Source organism: Petaurus breviceps, unplaced genomic scaffold (genome assembly GCF_028583685.1).
Source record: "Petaurus breviceps papuanus isolate PSGF00001 unplaced genomic scaffold, PetGlider_PUasm1.0 91133, whole genome shotgun sequence".
Lineage (NCBI taxonomy): Eukaryota > Metazoa > Chordata > Mammalia > Diprotodontia > Petauridae > Petaurus > Petaurus breviceps.
This window is the reverse complement of record NW_027187419.1, coordinates 99,068,049-99,092,914: the sequence shown is the minus strand read 5'-3', so window position 1 is coordinate 99,092,914 and position 24,866 is coordinate 99,068,049. Positions and strand designations below refer to the sequence as shown.

Here is a 24,866-nt window from a genome sequence, read left to right as displayed (position 1 = left end):
AGAGAGAGAGAGAGAGAGAGAGAGAGAGAGAGAGAGAGAGAGAGAGAAGAGAGAGCACTGTTTTACTTGCCTCCTAGTCAAATGTAGCTTCAATCCTGGCAGATATAGGCTCATTCTGTGTGACGGTATTTGAGTATATGATAGAAACATATCTACATAAACCAAGGGCCTACTTTTATCATTATAATCACAATAGGCATCATACCCGAAAGTAGGAAGCTACAGTTTGTCTCTTCATGTTAGTAGTTTCCTCCGGATGCCGCATCACTTCTAGAGTATCCACCTAGAAACACAACACCAGAAGAAAGTGATGAGAAAATAGATATTGGATGGGTCAGCTAGGAGGTGCAGTGAATAGAGCACAGGCCCTGGAATCAGGAGGACCTGAGCTCAAATCCGGCATTAGATACTTAACACTTACTAGTCATGTGACCTTGGGCAAGTCACTTAACCCCAATTGCCCTGCCTTCCCCCCTCCAAAATAAAAAAAAAAAAAGCAAAAACAAAAAAGATATTGGATCAAACTATGGGTTTCTCTAGAACCTGAAAGGCCTCATGGTCAGCCATCTGAATGGTCTCTGTAATTGGCATCATAGTAGGTATGGAAGAAATAGAGGAATGAGGCCTCAGCTGTCTTAATGTTACATCTCAGTCTTCTCCAAGTCATGCTGCCTACCCTCTGGCCTTTTCCTACTTCCACTGGACCTCAGACTCCTGCTTCTCTGGGCCTTGGTTATGATTGATGAGCTTTGACTTTATCTTGACAAGTCCCCTGAGCCACTATGTACTTTCAGACTATCCCTAAGCCATGCTGCTGCATTTGTACCCTCCCATCATGTCCCCCCTCCACTTGTGACCTTTCATGTGTGATCTTCCTCTAAAAGTACTGTAAACTCCTTGTGCACAGGGACTGTCTCACTCACTTGTTTTGACATCTCCAGTGCCTTGCACTGTGCCAAGCACACTGTAAATGCTTTAAAAAAATGCCTTTTCGTTCATTTATTGTGCTGTTCTCACTCCTGTAAAGTGTTTTCAAATGTAAAATTATTTCCAACTTAACTCCATATTTTCCCATGTTCCAGTCACTGAGATGTCTAGTAAAAACACATAGATTTAAAATATATCTACATAGGGCATGCCATGATGACAGGTCATAAGGAAAGATTTCCAGATACAGAAGGATTCTGCTATTCCTGTTTCTGTCCACAGGAAAAAGCACAATGTGCAGACGACCCCAGAACACACTGGGGAAAACAATCAGTCTCCTTCTATGATAGTCAAACCCTGAAATAACTACACCTCTCTTATGGTTAACTTGCATTTTAGAAATGCTCTCTCCAGTCTGAATATGGAGAATGAAACCTTTCAAATGGCGTAAGTGGACTAAAAGATTATCTAATTATCTGTCCTTCCCACCTACTGTAGGCCAGGAACTTTCTTCTGAAAGAGGAAATTGTGAGTGAAAATAATTATCGCTGTCAATTGCAAGCAGATTGTGTTGCTATATTGCAACTCTGACAAATAAAAGAGAATCCTAACCTCAAAATCAGCAAATACAAAAAGTAACTTTGTTTTCACGAAGCATCTTAGCATTAAAATAATAGTTTACCATCTGCCCTGAACAGGTGGCGTCAGTATGAACTATGAACTTGAACGAAATATTGCTGTTGTCAACACATGGACCACACAATGCACAGTCACTTTTGAGATGTGGTGAGTTTTTCCCACAACCTTTCTCAACTCAAATAAAGGTACAAGTCTTACCTTGAGAAGGTATTTAGGAGACTGCATGCAAGAGTCAAAGAAGGAAAAGAAAAGCTTAAATATCATTAAATAAGAAAATTAATTCATATATAGGACCAGGAATCAAAATGGAAGCAAATTTTCAAAAGTTACATGTGAAATCTAGATAATTATACAGGGGATTTACCATACTGATTTGAAGAAAAGTCACACTTTTACTTCAAATCTGGTTTGAATAAAATCTTAGTACGGCCTCCAGGTATATTGCTAGCTGACATACTAACATACATTGCATTTTTTTCCTTTCAAAGACATCTAATTTTATGGTTTGGGCCTATAAAATGTCAGGATTGGACTAGAACCAATAGTGAGAAACCTGTGGTCTCAAGGCCGCATGTGGCCCTCTATGTCCTCAAGTATAGCCCTTTAACTGAATCCATACCTAGAGGGTCAAATATGGCCTCAAGGCCCCAGGTTCTCCGCCCTTGCAGATCATCCCTAAAACCCTTTCCAGGGCTAAATCCTAAGATCCTATTTGGGAATAGCTTTGGGATATTCTCAGACTGAGGTGCAACTCCCTGAGGGGTGAAGGTGAAACAATCCACAAAAACTTTCCTAACAAGTAGCGTGTGGCCTAATGGCCAATTAAGGCTTTGGTTGTATTAATATAATAATAATATAAGTAATAATTATAGCAAGACTAACTTTCAGTTTTGTTTGACTTTGTTAATGCGTTAAGAGGGAAGAGAGGGATGACTGACCCTAAGGCAGAAAACCCTCATCCAGAAATAACATCAAACCTTCCACAAGCAGGTTACCTGACTGAGTCAAGACCAAAGGTTTCTTTCTCTCTCTCTCTCTCTCTCTCTCTCTCTCTCTCTCTCTCTCTCTCTCTCTCTCTCTGCCCTCTTCTCTCTTCTATAGCACCTCTATTGAACAGATAGAATTCTAGCACTCTGAAAGCCCAGAGATGTTTTAAATTGTCCAGGCTGAAAAGGTTTGCAAGAAAGAAACCTGAGTCACATTTAGAGGACATTATTAAGAAGGAAAAATATCTTCATTACCAGTTTATACCCCTCATGTTCCCAGGGACTCTGTCTTGGTCTGTACCTTTCTCTTCTAGCTTCTAATCTTACTACAGATTTAGAAAGAGTCAGGGTACCAAGGTTCAGTATAAGGAAACATGGAGGGCACAAAATAAGAAAAATAAAACAAGTCAGCTTTATTATTTATAGTAATACACTACAGATGGGCAGTTGAATCATTGAAAATAGGATCTACTGGGGCCCTCATGGATTTCGGCACCCAAACCAGGAAAGTATAATGGTGTTTTGTTTTGTTTGTTTAAATCGGGTTCTCATTCAGGTTGACCAGTACTAGGCATTCAGAAAAGGGAGGGAGGAGCCAGAACCTGGGGACCTGGGGCTGATTCATCAGGAGAGGGCAAGGGAAGAGAAGACTCCGAGAGAATTGGCTAGTTGATATTCACATTCCCAGCAGGTTGGATTCTCACTGTGGATCTTACTTAGAAAGGGTGATTTAGGGGTTTTAATATTGCCTTGGGGAGTCTTTGTTTATTGAGCTGGGGAGGCTACTGTGTCTTTTGGTCCTCTTCAAGAACCAAGGACAACAACCAGTAACCTCGCTTCTAACAACAAAATTTACCAGCCTGGAACCATTTCCCTAACGATCCCACTCTGGACTAGGTGATAGCTAGTTATCTGATTAATTCATTCCTGCTAATATGCTAGTGGATGCTAGTGGACTGACTCAATGCCCCTTGGAATCAAACATTTTCATTTTGATCTAGCTTTGGGTAGAAACAAGGCCTTATTCCAGAAGAATGCCTATAATTGGTCATTCAGTTAAATGACTAAGAAGGATTCTATGTATAGACTATGAGTAAATTGGTTTTAGGCAACTGATTAAAAATCTGACTCTATGGTTCTGTGAAGATGTAGATGAGTTGGCAGGCTGAATAGTGTCTAGAGTTCAGGATATGGAATCAGAAAAACTTGAGTTCACATTTTGTCTTCAGTGCTCCCTAGCTGTATAACCCTGATAAACTCATTTAGCCTCTCTGTACCTCAATTTCCTTATCTGGAAAATGGGATGATAATAGCTCCTACTTCACAAAGGTTGTTCTGAAAATCAAATTATATATATATACACATACACACATATAGTGCTTTGTGGAACTTAAAGTACTATAGTAATGCTGTCTATTATTATTTTTATGAGTTTAAATTGGCATCATTTAATGGAGTATTCATATTAATATGAAGGATTTACATCTATCATAGTTATTCTGAAAAAGATCTGAGGGTCTTAGTGGACCACAAGTTCAATGTGTGTTAGTGTGACATGGCAGTCCCCCCCCCCCAAAAAAAAAGCTATGTCAGGCATCATTAAGAGAGGCATAATAGCCAGAAATAATGGGATTATATGTTTGTTTTCTACTATAATTAGCCCATATTTATTGTGTCCAGTTTTATGTGCCACATTTTAAGGTTTTAGCTGGAAAAGAGTCACCCAGACTAGAGAAAGGTCTTGAGAGAAAAGTGTATGAGAACCAATTGAAGATACTCTGGCTATTCAGTCTGGAGAACAGAAAATGTAGGAGTGTCATGACTGCCTTCAAGTAGCTGAAGAGTGACTTGGAGGAAGAAGGAATAGACTTTGTAGGCTAGCTCCCAGAGGGCAGAATTAGGAGCAATGTACAAAAGTTTCTGAGGCAGATGTTTCAGAGAACCAAATTTTACTATGAGGTAAGGAAAAGCTTCCTAAACAAAATAGAGTTATCCAGAAGTGCCATTTGCTAAACTAGAGAAGAGTGGAACCCCACCCCCACCCCAGACACACACACACACACACACACCACACATACCAATCCTTCCTCTAGAAATATTCTGGCAATGGCTGAATGACTAATCTCAGGTATGCCACAGAGTAGAGGCTTATTAGACTGTAAGGTCCTTGAGGGCAAGGACTGTCTTTTGCCTCTTTGTATCCCCAGTCCTTAACACAGTGTCTGCCACATAATAATAAGTATTTACTGATAGACCCAAGTTCTGTGATTCTGCTTCTGACTTGACCTCCATAAGTCTTTTCTGCCATGACATCTCCAGAAGTTGCCTAAAGAATTCAAACCAAAATGACTGCCTTTTTTCTTCTTAAAGGTCAGTTTTTTCCATAATAAAGGTGGTCCTTAAAACACCAAAAGGCCAATCCAAACAATTCATTTTCAAGGCAGTATTCTAGAGAAAGTATCACCTGACAATGCTCATGAGAACCTGGGCAAGTCAGCTGGATGCCTATGGGCCTCAGTTTCATCATATGTAAAATCAGGAGTTTGAACTAATGTCCTTTGAGGTCCCCTTCAGTTCTACCTTTATGATACCAGGGGCTAACAAATACCTTAGGGACATCAGGTCCATTCCTTTAAGAGAGGCAGCTACTCAGAATCAGCACCACTCTGCAGAATATGGTTCTTTGACCTCCAAGATCAAATTTCTGGGGAGCTGTCACCCCCAAACTCACAGCACTCAACTTCTATACCTTTTCTCAATACTTTCATCCCAGTGTGCATCAAAAGGAATGATATCAAAGATCAGTTTTCTTTCCCACTAACATTCATAGCTCTTATACTGTAGATTAATGGATAGAGAACCCAAGAATGCTTGGGTTCAAGTCTGATCACTAACAAATAGTAACTGTGTGCCTAGGAACAAATCCTGGAACTCGGTGTCTTTGTCAACTCTCCAAGACTATAACATTGGTGATTCATACAAACATGAAGTTCCCTACGCTACTGAAATACCCTGTCCAGATCAAATGAGGATTCTGCACAGTGAGAAGTATATTTCCAAAAAAAGAAGAAAAAAAGTCATTGAGGTATCTTTAAAAATAGTTTTGAAGAGAACGTAGGAAAACTGGAATGACATATTGGAAAAGCACCAGAACTTTGAAAGCTACGGGCTGAACTTATGAAAAACTAAGCTGTAACTAACATAGATCTATAGTTTTTCTTTTCCTGTTCTACTACGTGTGTATATATTCATGTATATGTATGTATATATGTATATATGTGTGTATGGGTACATGTATGTATGCATGTATATGTGAATGTATATATGTATATACATGCATATGTGTATATATTTATATGTATATGTATATATAACCCCCTTTTAATTTAGTGCTCAGAATAAAAATATATTAAAAAATAAAACTGCCCCCAAAAAAGGATCTTTATTTTACCCTGCACTCTAATAAACACTGCTCAGAGGTATCTCTAGAATCTATAGTTAAGGACATCTTTTTCCAGGAAATTTCACTGTAACACTATATGACATTTTAACATTAAGATTAAAAAGATAACCAAACAATACACCATTAAAAAAAGAGGCAGCCATTGCTGTTATTCAGTCATGTCTGACTCTTTGTGACCCTATTTGAGGTTTTCTTGGCAAAGACATTGGAACAATTTGCCATTTCCTTCTCCAGCTCATTTTACAGATGAGGAAACTGAAGCTAACAGGGTTAAATGACTTGCTCAAGGTCACATAGCAAGTAAGCGGCTGAAGTCAGATTTGAATTTAGGAAGATGAGTCTAGGTCCAGGGCTCCATTCACTGTGTCATCTAGCTGCCCTAGTCTGGTGAAAAAAAAAAAACACTTGATCTCAATAAGAGTTTTTGGGTTCAAATCCTTTTCCTGCTACTTGGGGCAAATAATTTCACCTGTTTTGGCCCTGTTTCCTCATCTGTAAAATGATGGAGTTTAGATCAAATAATACAAAAATTTCCATTTGATTCTAATATTCCATAAAAATAAAATCTCCAATAATGGTATTCTAATACATTAGTCTTCTAATGGATCAATAATCTCACATTAGGGATATTCCCTCTAGTGATAGAGATTAAAATCTATCCATACTTCTCCAACCTGGGGAATCTTCATCAATATTCTCTTAGACATTTGCCAGAGTGGATTAACCTCACATGTTTTGGGATTTCCATTGTCCAAGAGGGAAACTAGAAGAACAGTCCAAACGTTTATGTGGCCCATCTTCCCTCCTTCCCCCGCACTGTTGTACATATTTCTCATGCTCTCTCCCACACCACTTCAGGAGAAATCCTCAAGTATAATGTGTTGTGGCCTCTCTCTATTTACCATGTGCCTTTCCATTGACCTTTGTCATCCTTAACTTCACATCTTTGAAGATAGTAGTAATTCATAATTCACAGTCATTTGGCATTACTAGAGAAATACTAGGGTTAAAAAGATGAGTTTGGGGATCAAGGAAATAATGGGAAGATTAGAAGGATGGATTTTAAAATGCTTGTTAATTGAAAACATAAAAATAATAAACTATTTAAAAAAATTAAAAAGATGGGCCTTTATATTCAAGAAGCAAGAGAAATTTCCCAAAGGCAACCCAGTTCGCTTTTTTTCTGTTCAATTTTGAGTCCAGTTCACTTTTCATTTGCAGTGTCTATTATAGATATACATACTAATAGATAAACTCCATGGGTTGTCTATCTAAATGTACATTACAGTTTAGATCAGTGGTTCTCAATTTTTTTGGTCTCATGACCCCTTTACATTCTAAAAAATTGAGGACCACTTTACATTCCTAAAAATTACTGAGGACCCCAAAGAGCTTTTGTTTATGTGGATTATATCTATCAATATTTACCATATTAGAAATTAAATTAGTATAAATTAAAACTGATAAAATTAAAAATGTTTATTCTTAATCGTTTAAAATAAGAACAGTTGACACAAACAACATATTTCTATGAGAAATAACTATTTTTCCAAAATAAAATAAAAATTTTTAATGTCTGGCAAAATAAAAAACAGCTAGATTATCATTTCTGCTTCTGCACTCAATCTGTTGAGCATAATATATTGTTTTGGTTGAAGAATATAAAGAAAATCTAGCTTCACAAAGATATGTAGTTGGAAAAGGAAATGATATTTTAATAGGCAAATAACATTTCAATATTATTATGAAAACAATTTTGGCATTGCAGACTCCCTCAAAAATCTTGAGAATTCTCCAGGGTCCTTGGACTACACTTTGAGGACTGCTGGTCTAGATTGCAAGCATTCTTCATCCATCCACTTATTTTTTCCTTTGTGGAAAGTTAGGCCAAAATCTTTTAAATGATTATTAATTTCATTTAGGAGGTTCCTCAATGTTCTTGGTCTTGGTGCAATTAGCATAGTGGAATTAGTACAATTAGCACAAACTGGAAAATCTACTGAGGATCTCTCCTTTACTTCTAATCTGTATTGGATCTCTTCCATCACAACAGCAAATAGGTTGGGTGAGTATACTTGTTTAATATTTCACTTGATACTAATGAACATATGGTCATCAAATAAAATTAATTCTACTGTGATAACTTTCAAAATTTCTTGTCTGATTTGGATATATGCATGGATATCTTGTGGGTGGAAAGCTTAGTGATTTGCTCTAATGAATCAAAAAAAATTATAATCAATGAAAAGTAAACACAATGGCATTGCATATTCTCTACATTTTTTAGTTGATGGTGTTATAGAAAAAATATGGTCTACTGTGGAATATCATTTGTAAATGATTGTCTGGTTCCTTTCTAATGTACTCATCAAATTTTCTCCCCATCTTTCCCCTACCCCCAACCCAAGACAGCAAGCCTACTGAATACCCTTCCCCCAGTCTGTTCCCTCTTATATCCTCCCCCATGCCTCCCTAACTTTCTAGAAGGGCAAGATGGATTTCTATACCCCAGTGCCTGTATATCTTATTTCCCAGTTGCATGTAAAAAAACAATTCTTAAAAATGAAAAAATTTTTCAATATTTGTTTTTAAAATTTTTATTTCCAGATTCTTTCCCTTCTTCCCTCCTCACCCACCCCCACTGGTAAGAGAAGCAATTCAGTATAGGTGGTACATTTGTAGTTTTGCAAAACATTTCCACAGTAGTTATATTGTGGAAAACTAACTATATTTCCCTCCATCCTATTGCATAATCCCCCACTTATTCTATTTTCTACTTTGACCCTATCCCTTTTCAAAAGTGTGTGCTTCTAACTACCCTCTCCCCCAATCTGCCCTCCCTTCTATCATCCCCCCTCTTATCCCCTTCCCCCCTACTTTCCTGTAGGGTAAGATACCCAATTGAGTGTGTATGTTATTCTCTCCTTAAGCCAAATCCAATGAGAGTAATGTTGACCCATTCCCTTTCACCTTCCTGCTCTTCCCCTCCATTGTAACACTTTTCTCTTGCCTCTTTTATATGAGATAATTTACCCTATTCTATCTCTCCCTTTCTCCTTCTCCCAATATATTCCTCTCTCACCTCTTAATTTTATTTTTTAGATATCATCCTTCTATCATCTATCTTGAAAATTGATCCCTCAGTGCCCTCAAAATTGTGTTGCTTCCATCACTGACCTTTTCCTTGCCTACCTGGTCTATTACAGCTACTTTCCCTATTTTTTCCCTTCATGTTCATTTCTCTTCTTTTGACAGCACACCTTGGACTCCAATGGGGTGACTCCTTGGTCCTTGATAGGGAAGAGAGTTTGTTATAATAATCTTAGCAGAGCTTTTCTATTTTTATCTCATTATTGTCTTTATTCCAGTTTCATCCTTAAAGTTCCTTGTAATTGCTTTCCTGGGTTTCTTTTCAAACTTTATTTGCATTTATTTATCCCTTTTCTGTTTCTCATTGTTTTTAGAAGGAATGCGGCTCATAATCTTCCACCATCTTTACCCCAAAGATTTTCCAAAAGATTTTATATTCATGTTAGGTCAATAAGGAAAAAAAATAGATAGGACAAACCTCACTCAATAATCATAAAAGTTTTGTTGTGAATACATGGTTGGTGGAATTGTGAGGAACTAGTCCAACCATTCTGGAGAACAATCTTGAACTATGCCCAAATGTCTACAAAGGGTATACAAAAAATGCATACCCTTTGACCCAGAAATACCACTACTAGTTCTGTATCCCAAAGAGATCAGAGAAAAGCGAAAAAGACCTATTTGTACAAAAATATCTACAAAAATACAAAAATATATTCTATTTTGTGCTGTCAAAGAACTGGAAATTGAGGGGATATCTATCAACTGGGGAACACATTGTGGCATTTGATTATGATGGAATGGTATCATGTCATAACTAATAATGAGTAGGATAGTTTCAGAAAAACCTGGGAAAACATATGAACGAATGAAAAGTAAAGTGAACAGAACAAGGAGAACATTGTACAGAGTAAGAGTAATATTGTAAGGATGATAACCGTGAAAGATTTAGCTCCTCTCATCAATACAATGACCCAAGACAGGTCCAAAGGACACATAAAGAAAAATTCTATCCATAACCAGAGAGAGAATTGTGAAATCTTGAGTGCAAATTGAAGCAGACTTTTTATTTTTTATAATTTTTCTTGGTTTGTTTTTTGCATGTGTTTTGCAACATGGCTAATATGGAAACATGTTTTGCATGAGTGCACATGAATAATCACTATCATATTGCTTGCCTTCTCAAAGGGTGGGTTCTAGAGGTTCAGGAGGGAGAGAAGGAATTTGGAACTGAAACTTTTAAAAGCTGAATGCTAAACATTTTTTTACATGTAATTGAGAAATAATAAAATAAAAATATGTAAGAAAAAAGAGAAAATTTTAATGTGCAAAAGTTAAAGACCATGTGAGGAAGAACAGAGGTCTCTAATTTAATCAAGACTGGAAAACTGGGAACTATGAAATAAAGCAGTGATTTTTTTCCCCTCTCTGAATTTACAGAGATAGTATTTTCTATGAAACCTGAATTTTAAGAGTTGGAAGGGACCTCAAAGACTGTCTGAGTCCATCCTGGCCATTAAAATTGTTCTTTTTATGGCATATCCAGAAAGTTGCCATCCAGATTTTGCTTTTAGACTTCCTGTCAGGGTCCACCCACTGTCTACTCAGGTATCCCAATCCACTTGGGGATAGCTCTAATTTCTCATTGTTTTATGAAGGAATGCCACTCATAATCTTCCACCATCTTTTCCCCAAAGATTTTCCAAATGATTTTATATTCATGTTAGGTCAATAAGGGAAAAAATAGATTCTCCCAGTGCCAGGGAGCATAGAAAACTGAAATACTGAATTAAGCTAGAATCTGACCAAGAGGCAGCAGAGAATATAGAAAAGAGAACTAGACAGGGAGTCGAGGCCTGGATTCTTGTCCTGGTTATTCTACTTTTGACCCTGAGCAAACCACTTAATCTTGGTGGACTTTTAGTTTCATTCTCCAGACATTTAGGGGTTTAGCTGAAAGATCTGTAAGACCCTTTGCAATTCTTCCATTCTATCATTCAACTTAGATTAAAGCCCCACTCGGTTTGGAGCTGAACAAACATGATTTTTGCCCAGGAAACAAAGTATATCAGATACGCTTACAGGACAGACAGCCTGAAAACGGGTCAGACTGTGCCTTTAGAAGCTACATTACAGATACAGAGCCCTGGAAAGTAAACAAGCCTCCTTGCTTGGTCTGTTAGCACCATATGTGGATGCCACTTCTCTAGTTTCAGAAAAGAAAAGAAAGGAAATGTTAGTTATAAGAACATTGGATGTGGAGGCAAAAGATCAGGGAATCTTGACTGTCATTTATTACCTGGATGACCTTAAGCAAATCACTTAACATTTCTGGGCCTTGGCTTTCTCATTTGTAATATGAGAAAGTTTTACTAAATAATTTCTATTGCTGTTCCCTAGTTCTAAATTCTATGAAAAGGCTGGTGGGCTGCTTTGTGAATATGGATGCCTCTTCTATGCATTTTGGGTCAAATCCTGTGGTCATAGGGCTTGAAAGCATAGCATTATTTAAAAGTTTTCTTTACTGAAATATAAACTTGCCCTTGGGGCAGCTAGGTGGCATAGTGGATAGAGCACTGAACCAGGGTGTCAGGAAGACCTGAGTTCAAATATGACCTCAGATACTTACTAGCTATATAACCCTGGGCAAGTCACTTAATCCTATGGCCTCCTAAATACACAAACAAACGAATGAATAAATAAACTTGCCAAAGGAGGAAAGTAGCCATGCAAAAGAACCCAAAAAGGATTTAGACTTCTCTATCATTCTCACCAGGATTTTCTAGTCCAAATAAATGATAAATATTTTGTAGCCTCAAATGCCAAAACATTCATTACCTGCTTGATAAGATATTTTCTCAAGGATTTTTACTTTATTCACCAGGATTTATATTTTGGGGGGATGGGAAAAGTACATATATGTGATGTCATCAATGTGGGGGACCTCCTAGTATGGAATCTTCTGTCCACTAACTCTAATAAGCAGCCTGAGACACAAAAGTTAAATGGCTTCCCCCAGGTACATGTCAAAGTAGGATTTGATCAGGGCTTCCTGACTCTGAGGCTGAAGCTCTCTACCACACTATTTCTCTAAGTTGTCTATACTCTATTAAAAAATCTTTCTCTTCTGCTTGTGACCACTCCAATAATATAGCATACGAAAATACATTTTATTATATGATTTTCAATATATTTCTGGGCAACTTGATCCTGTGTCACCTGGGGTGGAGTGGCGGGGACAGATGAGAAGAGAAGGATTTCTTTCTTTTTCTTTCTTTTTTGGTTTAGCCAAGGTAAGGAGTACTTCCGAATGTTCACTTTGCTCTTCATATGTTCACCTCCTTTTCCAGGTATACATTTTCCTCCATGATTTCTCCTTCCCTTACTTTACCAAAGCTCATCATTGGAAACACGGTTCATTCTTCTTGTCTACCATCACTTCTCTATTGACTTTTAGGTCACTCTGATTCTTTAGATATCATGGAGGCCAAACAATTAAAAACCACACACCATAGGGAGAACATTTATGTCAGAAAGATAGCTTTTTGAGCCTGAAAAAAGAAACTTGCTATTGTTAAAAACATTAAATTTATATTCACCAATATCCTAATTAAGATCTTTCTATTTATTTCCTTTTTGCTTTTTTGGAGGGGGGAAGGCAGGGCAGTTGGGGTTAAGTGACTTGCCCAAGGTCACATGGCTAGTAAGTGTTAAGTGTCTGAGGACAGACTCAGGTCCTCCTGACTCCAGGGCTGGTGATCTATTCACTGTGCCACCTAGCCACCCCTATTTATTTCCTTCTTAAGCTAATATGCATTGCAAGTCATTGCCATTTTATTGATATGCTGATGCTGTGTTGTTACTGAAATAATGTAATGGATAACTTGCCCTCAGCTTGTACAGGAATATTTTCAATAAAGCTTGGCCTCCATCCCCAGAAAAGTATCTACTGTTGACTCTCCTTTATCAATGTCACTTTTGGTTGGGAACATCACCTTCCTAACCCAAGGGGAAATACTTTGATCTTCTCACAGACTGGCACTAAGTACTCACGAAAGAGCATTATTATTTATCTGGAAGTGATCCTTCCTTCCAGACAGCAGGACTGCTAGGGCACCGTGACAGACAGCTCACATTTCACAACTACTTCCTTGACATTCTTTGAATGTTTTCACACCTCTTCACCAGGCTCCCTATATTGCAATCCTCTATTCTTTAGAGAAACATATACAACATTTGGCCTGGAGATGGATTCAATGAACCTGACGTATGTGAAGCTCCCTTCATCTTGGACTGTTTGGGTTGAGAGGCTGGGGGATTGATTGTTACTAACCTTGACTCTCCCAGCACTGAGTTGAGGAGGCAAAGACCTAGATGCCGCTGTCACTCTGGCTCTTGCCTGGGCCAAGTTACCTATTGAGAAAGACAAAGAACATGAGCTGAATGAAAAGCAAAGGCTATCTTGTTTTGGAAAGATCATCATACTCCATTACTGGAAAAAATGAGGACATAGATAGAGAGGTTCATCAGCATTCATTGCTCGATCATTATAAGAGACAAAAGCGCAAGAATGGAGGGGAACCAAAATATAGGTGTGGCAATGAGAGATGAACATGAAAAACTGTCACTGCTCTGTGATTCTCAGGATGATGTCAGGACAGGGACATTGAAAAGAGATAGCATAACATTTCATAGTCCTCAAAAAGGACAGCCATCCCACAGCAAGGGTGGCTTTTCTGTAACCTCTTTAAATTTGTACGAAACTCCCCTGGCCCCCCAAAAAAAGTAGGAAGGAAGTTAATACCATGAAATCCCTTCAATTCTGGGCTGTGTTCAGAAGGGTATCCTTGGCCCTAAAGCTAATGAAAGATGAGAAAAATGATAAGACAATCTCCCCTTTGAACTTTTAACTCCCAGATTTGCTTAATCCTTGTGGCTTTTACCTCTCCAGATTGTAAGGAGACCCCTCTCACAAGATTTACAGGCCTCTTAGGAAATCACTGCCCTCTGCACTGAGTGACCTGAAGTATATCTTTTGGGCCTTTTTGTTTGTAAACTCAATCTGATCCTTATGCTAAGGGATGTCACATCATGCAATTGTTCTGGAAAATAAAGGCTGCTCAAGACAATAGTTTTAAAATAAAGTTGTCACTGAAAGGCACCGCTGTGAATTTTGCATGTGCGAGACACTGAAGATTTCAAAGTTTTAGCAAGTCTAGCACAAGATGTCCAAATGTTTTCTCTGGCTGTGTCTTCAGAGGCTAAACTGTGATTAATAGCACTGAAAGAACCCTTTGAAGCAGGATTGGTGACATCAAAGTCCTAATCCAGGGGTGGCAGGGCTTTTTTTTTTTATAATGAGGGGGAAGCATTTTAACACATTTCAAAGGATTTACAGAATGAATAAACAATAGGCCCCAGCAGAAGCACCCCACACCTTTCAGAAACATAACACATAAATAAGTTTCCATTTTAATTTAAATGTAAATAAAGTGTTCACACTTCTTTTAAATGTTAAGCAGCCTGTTAGCATCAACACTCTATCTGGTGATTTCCGTTTAGAGATGGTTCATTGCTCCAAAATGCCCTTCTGAGTCTCCCTTAATGGTAACCACTAAAGAATGCACAGGAAAGAAAACAGAAGTCAAAAAGCATTTAAAAGAATTTATATCCTATAAGGGACCTGAGTAGAGATGGAAGCTGCATTCTAACTGCAAAGGACCCCTAGCAATCTCTGTGCTCCGAAATTAATGAGAAAAGGAAGAAACAGTCTGAGACAATCTCAGCTGGCACATTTAAAAGGGGGTGATTTCTTGCTTCAGAGGATTTCCATCTATTTTCAAGAAACTACGACTCACAATCTCTGCACCAATCCCCCTTTAACAGAAAGGACTGGGGCAAGATCCTGTGAGTCCTATTTCAAAAGTCAGACATAGATCTCAGGCTGTCTCTACTGCCCTCTGCAGGTTTTAGGATTTTAGGACAAGTTTCTGCTTGGAAGGTAATTTGTTACTTGTTACTGAAAAGAAAAATTTAGATTATAAAGGGGAAATGGAAATTTCTCTCTTTTGAAGTCTCCTAGCTATTAAAAAATATAAATAAGTAAAATAATAAAAATATAAAAGAAAATACTAATAAACTAGCAGTAGTATGAAGCTATTTTACAATATTAAAAAAAAATTAAAGGGTTCAGAGAAGAAGCCCAAACCTGGATTTGAATCTTGCCTCTGCCACTTAACTATCTTTGTGGCCTTTGATAAGATTTTTTGAAGCCTCAGGTTCTTCATCTTCAAACTACGAATAATAATACCTGAAATGTCTACTCCAAGGTTGGAAAGAAAGAGCATTGAATTCTGTTGGCTTTGTTCCCTACTCCCTGTGTGATCTCGGGAAAATCAATTAACCTCTCTGTGCCTCAGTTTCCTGAGAGGAGAATTAGACTAGATGAAATAAAGGGACTGGATTAGAGTTCTTAAACTTTTTCTGAATCAAAAATATGTTTGGTAGTACATGAACCTCTTCTCAGAAAAGTGTTTCTAAAGGCATAAAATATATAGGATTACAAAGGAAACCAATTATTTTGAAATATAGTTAAATATATATATATATATATAAACAGATATATGTATATGTTTTAAAGTTCACATATCTCAGGTTAAGAACCCTCTGGATCCCTAGAATCTAGATTTCTTCATCTGGGGTTCACGAATCACCAAAAGGTTTGTGGATAGATTTCAAAGGATATGGGAACTTGGATGCGGAAAAATATATCATAATTTTCACTAATTTTTGGTTTTCTTTGCAATCCTATGTATTTTCTGCATCTAAAAACATTCTGAGAAGGGATTCATGGGCTTCCCCAGACTAGAAGGGTTCCCAGGCCAAAGGGATTCAGGACACAAAAGGTCAAGAATCCCTGAACTAGATGATTTCTAAGGTCTTTTAGCTCAAAATCTTCTGATTTAGGTGTAATTTTCTACATGCTGTTTAAATGCATGTAATGATTTAATAAAAGTTATTATTAAATAGCTTCTAATTAGTTAAAACAACAAAATTTATCATCTCATCTTTCTCCCTCTCTGCATCAATCCCTTAAGTAGTCTACTTACTTGTGGTCGCTGTGATATTTGTATTGCCTAGAATGTTCTAATTTCACACTTAATTACATTATGGCTATTACAATGTGGTTTTTGTGGAAAGTTGGTGGGGGTTTTTTTTAGCTGCATAGTTAGAACCATATATTACATTTTTAAAAGCAATATACCAGTTTGCTTCTATCAAACCATCACATCTTTAGACTACCAAAATGAATCTGTTTTATATTTGGTCCATTAAGTAAATTTAAAATAACTTCAATATATGGCAAAGCTTTTACTTTTATCCAATGTGCCTGGACTAGATGGTATTAGAAACTGCCCTGCAGTCTTCAGTTTTTCTCCCAACTCAAAGGAAGTTTACCTAAGACTAGGGAATGAATGTTAATATTAGCTGGGAGGAGGTGATTACAATTGTAACTGAGGGTTTGAAAGTGGCTTACTCTCCAGTGCCAAACTAAGAATGTGGTCAATTCATTTCAACGGGAGGAGTTGTGGTTTTGTGCAGGGAGGGGTTAGAGGAAGGAAAAGAGTAAGAGGGGGTGGGAAGGAACGAGCCCTTCTCTTTTCCAGCCTGGTTTAGTAGGGGAGGGGATTTACAAACATTTCCACTGCCCTTTCAGAGAAGGTTTTCCTTTATCCTACTTTGGGGAAGGTTAAAGCCTTACTCAAGCCTCAGACATGACTCTTACCTCTTTTCAGAGGATCTATAATTTCATGAATGTGGATATTTGCTCAACACTACAGATTGCGATCCATTCTTGTTTAAATTCTTTTTTTTTCTTTTTAGGGGGGGGGAAGGTAGGACAATTGAGGTTAAGTGACTTGCCCAAGGTGTCTAAATTCTTGGTAGGGGTCTACTCATTACACTGGGGGAATCTCTCAATATCAAATAAGAACCAATCTACCAGCAGTAGACACTGACTGGCCACTGTCATCTCACTGGCTGTACCTGGCCCACCTCCCTATGCCCTCATATCTCTTTGTAAGTTTCCCCAACAGCTTTTATTTGTGTTTCCTTTGACATTCTTGGTGCTACCTGTAGAATTTCTGCTTCAGCAAAACTGAAACAAATATTTTCATTGAATTTTCCCAGGCTAAATATAAATCAGAGCTTTAAAGATTTATAATCCAATGGCCTCAAAACATTACTTTTTAAAAGAACAGTAACTCCTCACTCTTTGCTTCCTAAGCCATTAAAACTAACAAACAGATCCTTGGCCCTGCAAACAGCCTTCCATCTAAAAACCAGGATGTTTCACAGGAGGTAATAAAGTTTCTCTTCCCTGTTCTGTAAACAGTGAGTCAGCTTGCTCCCAGATCTCTGTTTTATTTTCACTCAGAGCCCTTTATTGCATTATGCTTCCCCTCCCACCATCAAAAAAAAAAATTCTTCCTTTTATGAAAAGCATCAATTTATAAAATATAAATTTTTCATTCTGTCATTATTGTACACATTATCTCCAAAAAGATCCAAATGAAGACAGGCCTGGGCATTAAAAATTAGCTTTCTGTCCATGCCCTGTCTAGCCAGGGCAGGATAACATGACACACACATGGACTGCCATATGTTCAACAAAGCCCAGGGAACATTCATGGATAACATCAAGGTCCATCCAAGCAAATTCAAGGTGCCCAGAAGGAAATAAAAGCCATTAGATAGTGTTGTCAGAGAATGCTGGAGCCCATGTGTCCTTTCAGAAAAAGCATGAAGATGGGATAACCTTTAACCCAATTACACTAATTGCCTGGAAGCATCCCGAGTCAGGACCACTTATAGCCCAACATTATTCTAGGCACAAAAAGCATGGAATGGGAAAAATGGGTGCCCCTTTTTCTGTAACCCTCTTCCCACTGATCCAGATGTTCAGTGCCCTCAATGCTGCCTCCCTTTTCCCATACCCCTCCACTCTACACCCCCTGATTTGACCTATTATATTGACATTAAAGCAGCCTCTTTCATCGAAATTTCTCTGTCCCTGGGGCTCCATTATTCCAACAAACTAATCCTAGGCTATTTTGTTAACCCTTAATTAACTTATTTAATGTATTAATCCACCCAGGTTGAGTATCAAAGATAAACTCCTCTGTTTGGAAAACATGTTATGCAGTAACAGCAATATTGCAAGGATGTAAAAGACTTAGCTGCTCTGATCCAGATAATGATCCAAGACAATTCCAAAGGACTCATGATGAACAATGCCATCTGTCTCCAGAGAAAGAAATGATGGACTGAGTGCAGATTGAAGTGTACTTTTAAACTTTCTTTCCTGTCTTTGTTTCTTTCTTTTTTCTTTCTGCTTTCTTTCTTTCTTTTTTTCTTTCTTTCTTTCTTTCTTTCCCTTCCTTCCTTCCTTCCTTCCTTCCTTCCTTCCTTCCTTCCTTCCTTCCTTCCTTCCTTCCTTTCTTTCTTTCTTTCTTTCTTTCTTTCTTTCTTTCTTTCTTTCACAATATGGCTAACATGGAAATGTTTTGTGTGATTTCACATATATAATCGATATTTTATTCCTTGCCTTTTCAAGGAGAAAGGAGTACAACAGAGGGAGAAAGTGAATCTGGAAGTCAAAATCTCAAAAATTGAATGTTAAAATTTTTTAACATGTAATTGGGAAATATTTAATGAAATAAAAATATATTGGAAAAAATGAACTCCTTTGTTTGGCATTTAACACTTTCTATAACCTGGCCCCATGCTGACTTTCCATTCTTTGTACATTCTATTTCAATCTTTATGTATGTCTATGATCCAGCTACACTGGTCTGCCCCATAATTACTCAAATTTGACATTCCATTTCTTATCTCTTTTTTTTTGCCCCTATGTTCCCCGAGTTGGAAAGCTCTTCCTCCTGACCTCTACTTCTTAAGTTTCCCTGGATTCCTTCACAACTCCAACTCCAATCCCATCTACTTATGTCCAAATACCTAATCATTTACATGCTTTCTTCTCCCCCTCCCCAGACCCCATTAGAATGGGAGTTTTTTGAGGGCGCGGATCTTTTTTCTTTTCTTTTTATTACCAGTGCTTAACACTGTTCCGTGACCCACAGTTAGTTAATGCTTAATAAATGCTTGTTTACTGATTTAGGGGGTGAGGGGGAGGCAATGGGGTTAAGTGACTTGCCCAGGGTCACACAGCTAATAAGAGTCTGAGGTCAAATTTGAACTCAGGTCCTCCTGACTCTAGGGTCAGTGATCTATCCACTTTGCTTCCGGTTGCTGTTTATTAATTTACTAACTTAAGTGAGGTATTTGCTTTTTAACAAGAGTCATCCGGAAACTCCTTTAAATCAGCCAAAAAAATTAATAAGATCTTAATCTACACTAAGTATAGTGTCCAGGACTAGGAAAGGTATATGTCTTGGTCTAACCATATCTGGTATATTTATGTTCAGTCCTGGACTTCTCATTTTAGGGCCATACTGATAATAGGAAAAACATCTAGAGGCAACCAAGATGATAAAGGGAAGAGGGCAGGGAAGAGAACAAGCCTTTTTTGAGTACCTACTAGGGGTCAGGCATTGTGTTAAGAGCTTTACAAATATCTGATCTGAAAGGAGATTGTAGGGAAAATACTTTATAGTTTATTCTTTATTAATATTGTTTGAGTTTAGCTTTATGTGACTAGATATTGTTTAACTCAGAATGGGAAGTGTCGGTTATGCTGACCCTAGGTCACTTCTAGGAATGCTTGAACCCCACTCAGGTCTTGTTTTGGGTTCAACAAGGTCTTGTATCTACCCAAATCACTTATTTTGGGTCCACCCACTTAAGTCTTTGGTTTGCCCAATAGCTTCTTCATACGGGGGGCACTGTAATGGCTGGACTGCATGTTAGAACTTCCCTTCTTCACAGGGGAGCAGGACAATGCAGTTACACAACAATCAGCCAACCAGAAGGATTTCTGAGGCTCCGAGCTGCTTGGCATTCCAGTGATCCTTTGTGAGTGAACTCTAACCAAATTTGCAGATGCCTGTAGCTGCCAGAAACCAACCAGCTCAACAGCAACCTTGAGCAGCAGCTGTACGTTGCTTGGACTTTCTAAACATCCTGACTTGCTGTGTCTATAGACATCCCCCTCTCTTTAACACCCCTTACTCCCTTGCCTAAAAGCCTCTAGAAATTATATTATCTCACCCTTTTTCTACTCCCCTTCCAGCAGCTGAGAACTCTCTCTCCTTCTGCTTCCTTGTAGGATCTTCTCTTACTTGTAAACCTTTTCTCAGACAATAAATGCTTTGTAATCTATGACCAGACTCTTGTTTCATTTTACAGACCCTCTTTTGAGGCCTGGAGTCTTCCTTTAACACTTCTATTTTGGCTTCCACCAAGTTTTACTGAATATCTACACTTATCTGTTCATGTACATAAGAGCCAACAACTGGAAACCTTCCTTTTTTGAAATGGCCACTCTGCTAATACCCTTATTTGAACTCTTTATAATGTAAAACTCACAGAGACTTGGGAGCCATACCTTTTTTCCAGCTCTCTCCTCTGTCAAATAGCAATAAAATTCTTTCTAAAAACTTTTTTTTTTTTAGGTTTGGAGTGCGTGCTCAACTGACAAGATCATACCATATGGGGACTGGTGGAAGGAACTGGGCATACTTAACCTAGACAACATGGTCTCTGAAGTCTTTTGGCTTCTGTATTGTGTGAGGCAGGGGCAAGGCTCTTGCTGGTTTTGTGTCTTATTCTGGCTAGGATCTGGGTTTCACCAAGAGAGTGAAAGGCAGGGCCTATGACACTGAATCAGTCATGGAGAATGGAGGGGCAGGGTTAAGAATTTAGGAGAAAGACAAGGTGATCAGTCCAAAGAAAGTGAGTTTGAAAGTGCCAGCTCTGCTGCTCCCTATCTATGCCTATTTGGGCCAATCTCCTCTTTGTGCCTTCAGTTTCCTCATCTCTAAAATAACCAGGCTGAACAAAATGTGTCCAAGATCCTTTCCACTTCTCTATATTCTATGATCTATTGAACTTATTTCTCTCCTTCCAAACAATTATGAATTATAAACATATGAGACAAGCAATTTGTTCCTCTACTTCATTCTCAATATTTCTAGAGGAAGAAATTCTGTGCTACAAGTCTTTGCGCTCTAATTTGAAAACTGAGATGGGAACAGCTGGAAGGATAAGCTTCACCCCGTATAGATTTCTGACCCTGCCATGTTTTAATGAAATCAGAAATAATCTCCAAGATACTTTCCTCTTTATACATTGAGTTTTGTTTTTCTCTGAAATCTAGCCATATGGGAAATATATCGAACTTTCTCTTTTTCCTCAAAAAAGGTAACCTAACTTTTCAATTGCCTGTGTCAGTTTTGATTCAGGGTTGGGTTTTTTTTTTTATTTGAACACATTTGTATAAACCCAAACTAACATTGTCTAGTTAGATAATATTAAGACATTCTGTATAAAAGAATGACTATCCAGCAAAGGTACATAACATACCTTAAATCATAACATGTGAGAGCTGGAAGGGGCCTCAGAGATCATCTTGTTGAAACTACTCATTTTACAGATGAAGTCATTGAGTACCAGACACATGGCCTAGTTCACACAGCAAGTTAGGAACAGATTTTGTACTAGAACCCAAATCTCTTTACTCACAGCTTTTTCCATTATGTCACACTTCATTGATTTCCTAGTTTTAAGTAAGTCTCTTAATAATACCTCATAAATGTAACTTGTGACCTACTACCAAATGTGCATGAATTCACATGAACTGAGTTCAGTCTTGAAGATTTCTCAATAATAACTCAATGTTTTATGCCCCCACCTAGGGTTTTCTGTGGGGACATATGAACTTGGCTTGTTTCTAGCTCTTATCTAAATAAAGAACTGTTAATTAGACACAACAAAGAATATAGAAAGAATACACAAAGGGTCAAGCATGCTTTCCCCTCTAGTGGGTCCCACATTTCCCTGGCACAACCAGAGTTGCTCACGTTTTAAATATTACTCAGTGTTGAGGCTTCCCCCAATAATGTAGGAAAATAATTTGGGGTTATTATGAAGTCAAGCAACCCATCTTTCTGGAAAGGTACCCCTATCCTTCACTAGAAGGGCACAGATTCTCTACAATCATTCCATACTTACCCTACCTTCCTGAGGTTGGGCTTTCCTATGCAGGTAAAGAACTCAGGGTTACTAGAGAGTTGGTCTTTTCTCTTCCCAGGCTTATTTAGTTCATAGAAATGAAGAAAAACATGTTATCATGAAAAAGGGAGTCAGAGAATCTCTTTTCAAACCCCGTGCTGCTACTTACCACCTGTGTAATCTTGAAAATGTCCTTACACCTCTCTCAATTTCAGGACCCTCAAAATAAGAAGACTGGACCAAATGATTTCTAACCACACTTCCTAACTCTAAAGCTATGGTCCTAGTTTTTTAATCTGTAAAACTGGAAGGTAGGATTAGATAGCCCCTGAGGTCCCTCCTCATTCTAGAGTGGTGCTCCCATGATATGATGTAGTCTTATAAAGTGGAATCTACTACTTCCTAAGGCAGTCCATTCCACTTTGGGATAGCTTTAATTATCAATTAATTCTAATAATTATTATTAACTCTAATCACTGAATTATTAATTCTATTAATCAGTATCTAATTATAAATTATTAATATATTATATTCCTCCCTCTTATATTAAGCTTAAGTTTTCCTCTTTACATCTTCCACCCATTGATCTTGGTTCTGTCCTCTGGGGCTAAGCACAAGTCTAATCTCAGTGTTTGTTCATTTATTTCTTTCATACTGTGCCTTTTTGTAACTCTATAGTAAAGGTGCTTATTTCCTGAATCTCCATAGAGCAATCTTTCTATTTTTGTATTAGATACTACTAGTCATTTCTTATTTCGTGCTAGTTGTAATGTAGTCACCTTCTGTGAGAAGACAGGACTGTTGCACCAGAAGGAAACTCAGAGGTCAATTCTTCCTTCTTCATTTTAAAATGAGGAAACTGAGACAGATACAGAAAGGTCAAATTTGCCAGTCATAAAGTTAAGTGTTTGGGGTATGACTTGAATCCAGGTCTAAATAACTCTAAGTCCTTTCCCTTGAGTCCCTAAAACGAATCAAGGAAAAGCTTGTTCAATCAAATACGATAACGTAACATTCATACACACTGACTTTTTTTTTTTTTTGCTTTAATGGAATGACTATTACATGAGTGCTTCTTCAAAGGGCATCTTGTTATGTATTTCTAGATGTATTCATAAAAGGAAAATAAGAGTGATACAACAACACAGAAAAAAATGGCAAGGCTTATTCAGAAAAGTGGCTGGCATTATATAGTGAAATGGAAATTTGACAGATTAGGGTTTCACTGCTAATAAATATGAGGTACGGGGACTCACTTTGGGAAGAGTTGTGTGATTTGGTCAGATTAGACTCTGGGCAACCATTGACACCCTCCCCCCTCCCCCCATGCTTTGAAAACCCAGATTTTGGTGCTTCCTTCTCTAGTAACTAACTAGAAGAGACTACAAGACAATCTGAAATGTTTGGATGAAAATTTAAAAGATGTCAAGAAGCTAACAGTTAAGGAGAAAGCAGTACCTCAGACGAGCTGCAGTGTGGACAGAAAAAGTGGCTATATCAAGAGAAGTACTTGAAAAATTTCAGGAAATAAGTGAATTTCTGAGTGATGAAGAAGATGAATGAGGAGGAAAATGAGATGTTCCAGAAGCTGATGGATCATGAAGCCCAGGAAGAAATCAAAAACATGCAGAAGAAGAATAGGAACAGGCTCCAATTGTCCCGACAAGCAAAGACCCGAGGGAGATGGTGTCAACGGTGGAAGAAAAGTCTCAGATGTCAAATGGGGACCTGCTGCAGGACACAGGAGACACTGAGCAGGAAGGAGTAAGTCACTGCTAATACAAAGGCCAGAACCTTCCACTCCACAACTGAGTGAATTCTTATTGTGTGAATTTAAGCAAATTTCTCAAGAAATTTCAAGAATATCGACTGCTGGCATGTCACTATCCATATGAATTATCTGATGATAGGAAGAGGACTTTCACATTTGCTGATATCTCCTCAGGACAGACAGATGTTGTTTATACCCCTGGAAGTATCCACTACATGAATGGAAGAGAATTATCTATTATACCATTGAACATAGATAGAATTTCTGAAGAGAAACAAGTACCACCCATCTTTGCCTGTTACTGCTTGCCTATTGAAAGGAACATCTTACCCGTTGACCTCCTTCTTGAGTCCCAGTAGAATGGCATCAGGTACAGATGTGCCTAAGCACACTGTTCCAAGGTGTTTCAGTATGATTCCGGAACTATATAACCCCATGTGTGTGAGAAGGAGCCTCATTGAAGGAGAGTGTTGGGACATGTTTTGACCTCTTTCCTTAGTCACATGTTGTTTATTTTGTTTTTGCTATGAAATTTGTAAATGCAGTAGCATCTTTCATTGTCTACACTTCTTATCTATGTCTGTAATGATGTGATCTGCTTTGGAAAATTATCTGTAATGACCCACTTCTCCCTTTCCTCCCCTAATCTTTGATATTTCCACCAAGGTCACCATCAATGGGAAAAAGGTTAGACTTGGAGTGAAGATCTTTTGTTGAAATCCTACCTATCAAATACCCATTAACTATGTGATTATAAACACACACACACACACACACACACACACGTTCAAGCCTCTGT

The 24,866-nt window shown here is 38.0% G+C and overlaps 1 protein-coding gene, 1 long non-coding RNA gene and 1 pseudogene across 6 annotated transcripts in view; 2 read left to right on the top strand and 1 right to left on the bottom strand.

The window, feature by feature from the left end:
• The window catches only part of LOC138155353 (uncharacterized), a 53,426-nt gene extending 47,544 nt beyond the window's left edge, over positions 1-5,882 (top strand). Inside the window, exons 3-4 of the long non-coding RNA XR_011166809.1 lie at positions 1,626-1,713; positions 5,469-5,882. This is a non-coding gene — a long non-coding RNA (uncharacterized lncRNA). The remainder of the gene's footprint in view (positions 1-1,625; positions 1,714-5,468) is intronic.
• Positions 1-24,866, bottom strand: part of LOC138155352 (myosin-IIIb-like) — a 381,066-nt gene that overhangs the window by 303,529 nt on the left and 52,671 nt on the right. For all 5 annotated transcript variants that reach the window (XR_011166807.1, XR_011166808.1, XM_069080561.1 and 2 more), the window contains 2 exons: positions 13,439-13,518; positions 206-283 (listed from right to left, as the gene is read on the bottom strand). Coding sequence is in view for 3 of the 5 variants with exons in the window: in XM_069080561.1 (XP_068936662.1) it covers positions 206-283; positions 13,439-13,518 (158 nt within the window). In the remaining 2 variants the exon portion in view is untranslated. The remainder of the gene's footprint in view (positions 1-205; positions 284-13,438; positions 13,519-24,866) is intronic.
• On the top strand, positions 13,676-24,451 carry LOC138154791 (E3 ubiquitin-protein ligase TRIM17-like; annotated as a pseudogene).